At 41.1% G+C, this 10,540-nt stretch overlaps 1 protein-coding gene across 1 annotated transcript; it reads left to right on the forward strand.

Moving 5' to 3' along the window:
• Window positions 1–365: 365 nt before the first annotated feature.
• On the forward strand, window positions 366–10,236 carry LOC117413042 (CDGSH iron-sulfur domain-containing protein 1-like). Its single transcript, XM_034021749.3, has 3 exons — window positions 366–539; window positions 1,360–1,562; window positions 9,893–10,236. Exons 1-3 carry the CDS (start codon window positions 506–508, stop codon window positions 9,980–9,982), a joined length of 327 nt encoding a protein of 108 aa, XP_033877640.1. The 5' UTR covers window positions 366–505; the 3' UTR covers window positions 9,983–10,236.
• The last annotated feature ends 304 nt before the right edge of the window (window positions 10,237–10,540 follow it).

Below are 10,540 nucleotides of genomic sequence, written 5' to 3' on the forward strand. Positions count from 1 at the left end.
TCAATTGCGATCTGATGGGTGTTTCGCTAATGTGAAAAGGAGCTGCGTCACTGTGACCTTTCACTTCTACTGTCTGACGTGCTCTACCACACCGTTCTCTGATTGGATACATACATGTCTGTACAGATAAATAAATACAGAACTATTTTAGGTGAGGTAGAGAGTCTGTTTTAACCCGTGAGATAGTTATATTCCCTGCAGTCCCAATAACAAACAAACAACACATTTTAAACTATGACACAATGCAAATGTCACAATAAAATACATTATTAAAATATCTAAATGCTTTTAAAATCAATTAAGTGCCGCACAACGTTATCTTTTCCAGGTTTGTAGAATGACTGACTTAATTGCGTCATAACCCTAAAACTCCGCCCCTCAGTATCTTTCGGCAAAGGACAGAGTTCAGCTTTGACTGAAGACAAAACAGTCGTTTGCTGATCTTGATGTAATAGAATTTGAGAATTTGAGAATTTGAACTGAACCGTCCTGTACAGCTCTCAAAATGTCATTGGCATACTCAGGGATCCATATGAAAGGTACGGTGAAAACACGATTGTATAAATTGTAACGATTCTGAATTTACTACTGTGCAAACGAAACGAGCAGGTGGCAGACATGAGACTATTGAACATGGCTTTATATATATATATATATATATATATATATATATATATATATATATATATATATATATATATATATATATATATATATATAATAAGTGAGGGTGGTTTTAGAGAATGAGTGGTGTCACGTTCATCATGTTGATTAATTATATAAAACAATACTATGAAGACGCTCGTGTTTACCACGTTATTCACATCGTGTGTCGTTTCTGAGTGGTTGTGCTGTACAAGTACTGCATGTATGGCATTTTCAAGCCTATATTTCTTATCTTACTACAGTAATCTTAAACCGAGTACTGTATGCTGTAATTGTATTGCAAAATCTAATCCTATGTTAATACAGGCTGTGTAGCCTTACTTGCTTGCATAAGACTTGGTAGTACCATGTGACTTCACAGCTGGTCACATTTGCATTGCAAGTGTTATGACATATTTAGTTTATTTTACGATTTTGACAATTTCTGTTGAAATTAACGTAAATAATTTTGACTAATCAAATGTTAGCAATGTCAGCAAATATGACCACACTTCAGGGTGTTCAAATTGTCCAGAGTGGTTCTGAAAGCTGCAGGCTGTGCTGGTGTGGTGACATTTCTGCACAGTCTGGAACACTTGTTAGCTAATGAGATTGCTCCCTCTGTTCTTCCATTTTATAATGTACTCTATACTGTTTACTGTTTCCCATTTCAGACTTGCTCAGTGTTTGAGAATGCATTTCCTTTCATTCCAGCCCACTTCACCACAGTGGTTCCAGTGACTCTCGCAGCTGCCCTGGGAAGCTACTTGTTTTACCGATACGTCTGCTGCAAAACACCCAAAAAGAGCTGGGTGAACTTGGATATCAAGAAAGACAGTGTGAAGGTGGTTGACAGCTTTGACATTGAGGACATTGGCTCGAAGGCTGTGTACTGCAGGTGCTGGAGGTCTAAGAAGGTATGTGAACGTGTCTTGTCTTCCTTTCTCACAGTCTTCTTCATAGTGAACACGGTTCCCTGCAGTCGGAGGGCACGTTGAGGTTGTAAGTGTTGCAGACTCCTTGTGAAGAATAGAAGTCTACAACATTAACACCAAAGCTGAGTGCTGCTGGGTATGCAAAATAAGAATTTCATGCAAATCAACACCTAACCATCTTTCCTGTATTTCCACCGGGATAGTGTTTATAAGACACCAAGGAGGATCTTTTTTTAATTGAATTTATATAGCATTTTTTATACAAAAGTATTGCAAAGCACTGTACAATACAGAGCAGAAAAAAAGAACAAACCACACTACATTTGTATAGCATGTCACACATACAACTGCCATAATCAGACCATTTAAATAACAGATTTAAATAACAGTATATACATAATAATAACACAAAAGCAGCAATTTTAAAGTTACATTAAAACCCACTAAGATAAGAAAGCCATTTTATAAAAGTGTGTTTTTAGTCTTGACTTGAAAACTGTAACAGTCCCAGCTTCCCTGACAAACGAAGGCAGAGCATTCAATAATTTCGGAGCTCTACAAGAAAAAGCCCTGCTTCCCGTGTTGCTTTTGTTGACTTTAGGAATAACTAGCAGCCCCGCATCCTGTGATCTCAGCGTGCGGTTTGGAAGATACAGGGTCAGTAACTCCTGCAAATAACTAGGTGCTAATCCATTCAGGGTCTTGTAAGTTAACAGAAAAATATTAAAATCAAATCTATACTGCACATGGAGCCAATGTAGAGAGGCCAAAACAGGGGTAATATTTTTTCCTGGTTTTAGTCAGAATTCTAGCAGCGGTATTCTGAACAAGCTGCAAGCGGGATACCACACGTTTTGGGAAACCAGAAAAAAGTGCATTACAATAATCAATTCTAGATGAAACAAAGGCATGCATTAGTCTCTCGGCATCAGATATGGAAATAATTGGTCTAAGTTTGCCTATATTTCTCAAATGGTAAAAAGATACTTCAGTAACTTCCCTATTATGAGTCTCAAATGATAGATCAGGATCAAAGATGACCCCCAAACTCTTAATTTCTAGTTTAAGTTTTGATGGGGGACTGCAATGGTTGAGCTCATGTAATCCCACATTTCCTTTTAGTTGGTTCTCTAGCATAACCTCTATTTTATCTAAATTCAACATTAGAAAATTCTGTGACATACAATGCTTGATGTCTGTAAGGCAAGTAGCTAATAACACCCAGGCAGAAGGAATTCCTGGCTTTAGGGACAAATATAGCTGCGTATCATCAGCATAGCCATGGAAGTTCACTCCGTGTCTGCGGATAATGTCACCTAGCGGTAGCATATATAATGAAAACAGCAAGGGACCTAGAATGGAGCCCTGTGGAACACCACAGACAACTTCCGATAATGCCGATTTTACCTCCCCAATAGAGGCAAACTGAAACTTTCGCTTTAACGTTTAAAACTCAGCCCCATTCATTTTGGGGTGCCAGCGCACCGAAGGTTACGCACATATTACTCAGGCATCGTAAAAGCCACCTAGATGGCTTGTTTAAAAGTACAGACTCGGGGCTTTCCAAAGACGTATTCAGTTTGTGTATGCGGTACTCCTAGCCGGAACTACGGTCGCCTGAAGTTACGCCTCTCATCATGTGACAGAGTTCACAGCTTAGGTTTCGTATGTTTTCTCCATCGGGCCACAAACACGTTCCTCCTCTATCAGCTTGTTTTTCTTTCACCATATTTAAGTTTATCTTTGTTTCGTCTCCAGTCACGAACTCCAACTCCAACCGGGAGTGTAAACTAAACTTGTTTTTTTTTCTTCTTGATTTAATCCTAACCTAACACTACTTGATGGCTAAGCCGCTTCCCAGTCCCACACAATCCAGCACAGGGCTCCGCAGTACCTGTGCTGATTCCAACAAGACAGGTCTCCTCACGGCTGTGCGCAGCCTCACCACAGCATCCTCACTTATGAAACGTAACCTGGTAACCGTACTGATGGCATATCACATGCTTAGGTGACAGGTGTGGTTGCATTCTTGTAGAACTTAAGGATAAAACAGTTGAGCACAAGGTGGTTTCAATAAATACTTTCTGATTTTAAATACATGCCTACTTTACAACGCCATTTCCACGTTAGTTTCATTTGAAGTGTTTAAAGTTAAATTTCAGTTTTCGTTTGCTTGTTCAGCTACAAAAAGGCACAAGTAAACCTCATGTTATTACTTTATGAAAACGTGTCTATGGCCACTGTTTACTGTTTAGAAACGGCAATGCCCATGAAAAAAAAAAATAATAATTGTCAACTTCATGTACTATTTATTTCGGGAATAAAGAAAACAACGTTCAACTTGAACTGTTATTTGGCATCCTTTGTTTTGTAGTTACTTCACTGGGGTAAAGTAAGTCCTACACAGCTTATTCTTTACTCCTGGGATATTTTTCTATTTTAACGTGTTACATATTGTAAGGTCTCGGTGTAAAATAAAGGCACACACACAGGGGCCATGGCCACGCCCCCCCGCCCCTGCTGCTATGCAGTCTCTGCCTGCATTCAGAGCATTATAATGGCTTTTATTACTTTTTGAAAAATGAACGAATATCCGAACATGAAAATCCTGTGTTCGGCCCAGCACTGATATAAAATAACGTAATAGTTTAGAAATTAAACATTGGGTGAATTTATTGCAGCTGATAACTCATTATTTTCTTTATATTGTCACCTTGTCAAAACATGTTAAATGTACAAAAAGCCAGATTTAAAAAATAAATCAGCTATTACCATTGAAACTTTTATGGTATACACATAATCAGAATGGTTATACAAATAATCCATAAGATGCCAAATGGACCGAGACCACCTCTTTCGATGGACTTTGTTGTTCATACTTCACACCAAACATACCGAACTGTGCCGAGTGCGGACCAAACCCTCTAAACGGACCCAGTGTGAATACAGCCTAAGATTCATTCTTCTAGACCTATATAGTATAGTAAGTGAGTAGCACCTCACAAAAAATATTTAAACACAAAATATTAACATCATTACCAAACAACTAATCTCTCTCTCTCTCTCTCTCTCTCTCTCTCTCTCTCTCTCTCTCTCTCTCTCTCTCTCTCTCTCTCTCTCTCTCTCTCTCTCTCTCTCTCTGTATCTATTTATCTCTCTCGTAATGCCTGATGTAGAGGGTCTGTGACGGGGATGACGAGTGGTCTGACGTCAGGCAGAGGCAGGATCAAAAACTGACACCGGGGAAGTACTGCAGTTCAAAAGGCTTGCGCCGTTTTAATTAAAAAAATAAATAAAATATTTAAACACAAACACTTGCTCACAGAGCGAAAATAAAAGGTTTAAACAAAAACAAATCACGGACACAAAATAAATCAAACACAGGTCAAGCTGGGCAGATTGCCTTCACTGTTCCTATGTTATTTTCGTTTAATTTCATTTTTAATCTCCGTCTCGCTCTCTCCGCACCTACAACACCCACCTCGAGTGCCGAGAGCTGCAGGCTTTTTATATCATGGCCGAGGGGTTTCACCTATTAGCAAATCATCCTATTACCCCTCGGCCACAATCTGCACGGGTTTTAATTACAACATGTGGATGGAGCTTTCCATCCACGTTACTAAATAATAACAAATGGCTACGCCGTCAAAATACATAAATAATAAATCCCGCGGCACTCGCCGACATACATTTAAATACAATAAAAATAAATAAACAATACAAAACAATCTGCACAGGGGCGGAGGGGGGGACCCCGATCTAAAAATAAATAAACAATATACAGGGCTGCTCGCCCTGTTACAGGGTCTTATTGCTTTTATACTTAAATCTGTATTAACATGTTTTTATTTATCCTTCCTCATAGCACTCAAATGAATGTTCAACAAAATCTAGGTCTCCATTACAACACCATTGCCTATGAGCTTCTCTATAAAACCAGTGAACAAAACAGTGGTTTTAAAACTATACTTTTATTTGAATAAACAGAGCAAAGATTGGGGAAAAAAGATTGTGCAAGTGTTTATTATTATTCTTAGTATTAGTCTTTTCCTTGGTAAGTGGTTTGAATCGCTCCAGAGATTGAGCAGTTATTAAATGTCTCCTGGAAAGCTGTCTTGTAATTGGACTTTAGAAGGACTCTGCCCTTTGGAAGTGCTGCTGCTTGCTGAACATGCTGATTGAACGTGTCCTGCAGCAGACGTGGCCTGGTTTTACATTGCTCTTCATTGTTGGTTCAGTAATTTTAGGGCTACTTTCACATCGATGAGCAGTCACAGACATTATTCCCCTGCTTTGGACATTAACTGGATTGCTTTGGACCTAATTGATTTGTGTGGCCACGGCTTGAACCTGCAGCAATACTAATGTTTGCCATGATGTTAGCGATTTAAAATGCTTTCCTAATGGCCTGCAAGTATAGCAGATATTTGTATCGCTCACGTTGGTTGGATGTAGTCCGGTTTGTGGATAAAGGTAGAAAGCTGGCGGATTCTGCATTATATATATATTTATAAAATAATATTTCTACAGTGACTTCAGGGGGCAGTTCCATGTAATTTACTAAATGACGAAACTATTATACCTCAACCTCTCACCCCTGCCATATCTAGTCGCACTTTGATTTTAGAAATCCTTTTAAATTATACAAAATTAAAGCCATTTTATTTACAAGCCACCACCACAAACACACTATTTACAGGGGCAGGCATGAGCCCTGCCACAAACACCTTTTTATTTAATGTCTTAAATAAAACAAGACTCGGTACCGCTGCGCTTTCTCACCAAGCCTCGCACTGGAACACTGCAGCCACTTCTACCTTGCTGTCAATCACCATCAAACATGCTTCTGCTGCCAACAAGCTTCATACCAAGCGATTGTGCTGGCAGCTTAGCAAAGTGTCTGAGGAATGTCTGAACTGTGAACTGATTATACTGTATTTTCAGAATGGGTTTGAAGGAAACTGTCGGCGATACAGAATACAAAGCTTGTTTCTTCATTGTCAGATAATATCATTTTAATTAAGAAACGGTCATGGTTTAACATTGCTAATTATTTATTAAATGCAGATAGTGGAAAGAAAGCAACTAAACAATAATTAAATACGCAATTAATTTAGCTTACTTACTCCAGGAAAGCCTCGCTTGAGCACAGTACCGCAGGTCTAGGTTTTTCAGCGCAGAAGAATGCCGGGCTTTGCCATTTTTATTGCTTTCTTGTTCTCTACGTGTTTACGACTGGCAATGTGATCTTCAATGGTATTGACTCGTACACGATCAATCGAATGACAGCAAAACTTGCAGAATACTATCCCACCATCCTCATATAGACAATCGGAAAATGTTTTAGCTCTGTCTTTTGCTGAAACATTGCTTTTTTTTTTTTTTTTTGTTGGTGCAGCCGCCATGTTGAGTTTCAGTTTCACGTGAGTGAAGTCACATGATGAATTAACTCATCTTGGCTGGGTGTAGTGCAAACAAAAAAAAAAAAGCAGAAAACTGGACAACACTGCAAAATGCCTAATTCTGCCGTTCCATCCGCCATTCCACGATCGTGGAAAATCAGTAGCCCTATATAAAGTGTGGAAACCCAAATTGTGGTAAGACTTGAGAGAAAGTTGTGAAGAGAATGTGTGTGTGTGTGATTCAGGAGCCCTGGCTGTGTTAGTGCTGCAGTGCATAAGAGAATGTGTGTGTGTGATTCAGGAGTCCTGGCTGTGTTAGTAGTGCTGTGCATAAGAGAATGTCTCTGTGTGATTCAGGAGTCTGGGCTGTGTTAGTGCTGCTGTGCATAAGAGAATGTGTGTGTGTGATTCAGGAGTCCTGACTGTGTTAGTGCTGCTGTGCATAAGAGAATGTCTCTGTGTGATTCAGGAGTCCTGGCTGTGTTAGTGCTGCTGTGCATAAGAGAATGTGTGTGTGTGATTCAGGAGTGGGCTGTGTTAGTGCTGCTGTGCATAAGAGAATGTGTGTGTGTGATTCAGGAGTCCTGGCTGTGTTAGTGCTGCTGTGCATAAGAGAATGTGTGTGTGTGATTCAGGAGTCCTGACTGTGTTAGTGCTGCTGTGCATAAGAGAATGTCTCTGTGTGATTCAGGAGTCCTGGCTGTGTTAGTGCTGCTGTGCATAAGAGAATGTGTGTGTGTGATTCAGGAGTGGGCTGTGTTAGTGCTGCTGTGCATAAGAGAATGTGTGTGTGTGATTCAGGAGTCCTGGCTGTGTTAGTGCTGCTGTGCATAAGAGAATGTCTCTGTGTGATTCAGGAGTCCTGGCTGTGTTAGTGCTGCAGTGCATAAGAGAATGTGTGTGTGTGATTCAGGAGTCCTGGCTGTGTTAGTGCTGCTGTGCATAAGAGAATGTGTCTGTGTGATTCAGGAGTGGGCTGTGTTAGTGCTGCTGTGCATAAGAGAATGTGTGTGTGTGATTCAGGAGTCCTGGCTGTGTTAGTGCTGCTGTGCATAAGAGAATGTCTCTGTGTGATTCAGGAGTCCTGGCTGTGTTAGTGCTGCAGTGCATAAGAGAATGTGTGTGTGTGATTCAGGAGTCCTGGCTGTGTTAGTGCTGCTGTGCATAAGAGAATGTGTGTGTGTGATTCAGGAGTCCTGGCTGTGTTGGTACTGCTGTGCATAAGAGAATGTGTGTGTGTGTGAATCAGGAGTCCTGGCTGTGTTAGTGCTGCTGTGCATAAGAGAATGTGTGTGTGTGATTCAGGAGTCCTGGCTGTGTTGGTACTGCTGTGCATAAGAGAATGTCTCTGTGTGATTCAGGAGTCCTGGCTGTGTTAGTGCTGCAGTGCATAAGAGAATGTGTGTGTGTGATTCAGGAGTCCTGGCTGTGTTAGTGCTGCTGTGCATAAGAGAATGTGTGTGTGTGATTCAGGAGTCCTGGCTGTGTTGGTACTGCTGTGCATAAGAGAATGTGTGTGTGTGTGAATCAGGAGTCCTGGCTGTGTTAGTGCTGCTGTGCATAAGAGAATGTCTCTGTGTGATTCAGGAGTCCTGGCTGTGTTAGTGCTGCAGTGCATAAGAGAATGTGTGTGTGTGATTCAGGAGTCCTGGCTGTGTTAGTAGTGCTGTGCATAAGAGAATGTCTCTGTGTGATTCAGGAGTCCTGGCTGTGTTAGTGCTGCAGTGCATAAGAGAATGTGTGTGTGTGATTCAGGAGTCCTGGATGTGTTAGTGCTGCAGTGCATAAGAGAATGTCTCTGTGTGATTCAGGAGTCCTGGCTGTGTTAGTGCTGGTGTGCATAAGAGAGTATGTGTGTGTGATTCAGGAGTCCTGGATGTGTTAGTGCTGCTGTGCATAAGAGAATGTGTGTGTGTGATTCAGGAGTCCTGGCTGTGTCAGTGCTGCTGTGCATAAGAGAATGTGTGTGTGTGTGATTCAGGAGTCCTGGCTGTGTTAGTGCTGCAGTGCATAAGAGAATGTATGTGTGTGATTCAGGAGTCTGGGCTGTTTTAGTGCTGCTGTGCATAAGAGAATGTGTGTATGTGTGTGATTCAGGAGTCCTGGCTGTGTTAGTGCTGCTGTGCATAAGATAATGTGTCTGTGTGATTCAGGAGTCCTGGCTGTGTTAGTGCTGCAGTGCATAAGAGAATGTGTGTGTGTGATTCAGGAGTCTGGGCTGTGTTAGTAGTGCTGTGCATAAGAGAATGTGTGTGTGTGTGATTCAGGAGTCCTGGCTGTGTTAGTGCTGCTGTGCATAAGAGAATGTCTCTGTGTGATTCAGGAGTCCTGGCTGTGTTAGTGCTGCAGTGCATAAGAGAATGTGTCTGTGTGATTCAGGAGTCCTGGCTGTGTTAGTGCTGCAGTGCATAAGAGAATGTGTGTGTGTGATTCAGGAGTCCTGGCTGTGTTAGTAGTGCTGTGCATAAGAGAATGTCTCTGTGTGATTCAGGAGTCCTGGCTGTGTTAGTGCTGCAGTGCATAAGAGAATGTGTCTGTGTGATTCAGGAGTCCTGGCTGTGTTAGTGCTGCAGTGCATAAGAGAATGTGTGTGTGTGATTCAGGAGTCCTGGCTGTGTTAGTAGTGCTGTGCATAAGAGAATGTCTCTGTGTGATTCAGGAGTCCTGGCTGTGTTAGTGCTGCAGTGCATAAGAGAATGTGTGTGTGTGATTCAGGAGTCCTGGCTGTGTTAGTGCTGCTGTGCATAAGAGAATGTCTCTTGTGTGATTCAGGAGTCCTGGCTGTGTTAGTGCTGCAGTGCATAAGAGAATGTGTGTGTGTGATTCAGGAGTCCTGGCTGTGTTGGTACTGATGTGCATGCTCCCAGTAGACTGCTGTTCCTCATGCATTCTCATGGCTTTATATTCCAGTTTCCATATTGTGATGGAGCTCACAGCAAACACAATGACGAGACCGGAGACAATGTTGGACCTTTGATCATCAAAAAGAAGAATGTCTAAATACCTCACATTAGCGTGGCTGTCAAAACCTGCCAGTTTTCAAAATCTGCTGTTTTCTACACTTATTGTGGCAGGACAAAATGGAAGAAACAGTGTTCTTTTCTTGGTATTAAGTTTGATCAATAACTGTGTGTTGCTCCTTCTACTCAACAGGAATTGCGTACAACAGACTACTCTGTTGTGTCTTTGTAACTGTTTTCGATACATGAATTGTTAAAAGAATTACATTTTGAATAAATACATTTTTGGCGTTATGTGATCTTTGTTCAAAACGTTAAATCTGTCCTCTGTTGTAATAGCCTGGTCTTTATGTAGTATGGTTTTGTACACTATGCAGACAGATTTTTCCTTCCTAGCACAGGTCCCCTATGAGGGGTGAGCCGCTATAGCGGTTTTGCAGTTCAGGTGCATTACGGTATTAATACCGTTCCTGTTAATCTACACAGCAGATATTGTAATTCGGTATACAGCGGTTAACACTACCTTCATATTCCTATGAACAAAGTGAAGTACGACTCAGCTTTCTCACCTAGCCATCCACTTATACATGCTGTCAAT

The sequence above is a fragment of the Acipenser ruthenus genome, chromosome 23 (genome assembly GCF_902713425.1).
Source record: "Acipenser ruthenus chromosome 23, fAciRut3.2 maternal haplotype, whole genome shotgun sequence".
NCBI lineage: Eukaryota > Metazoa > Chordata > Actinopteri > Acipenseriformes > Acipenseridae > Acipenser > Acipenser ruthenus.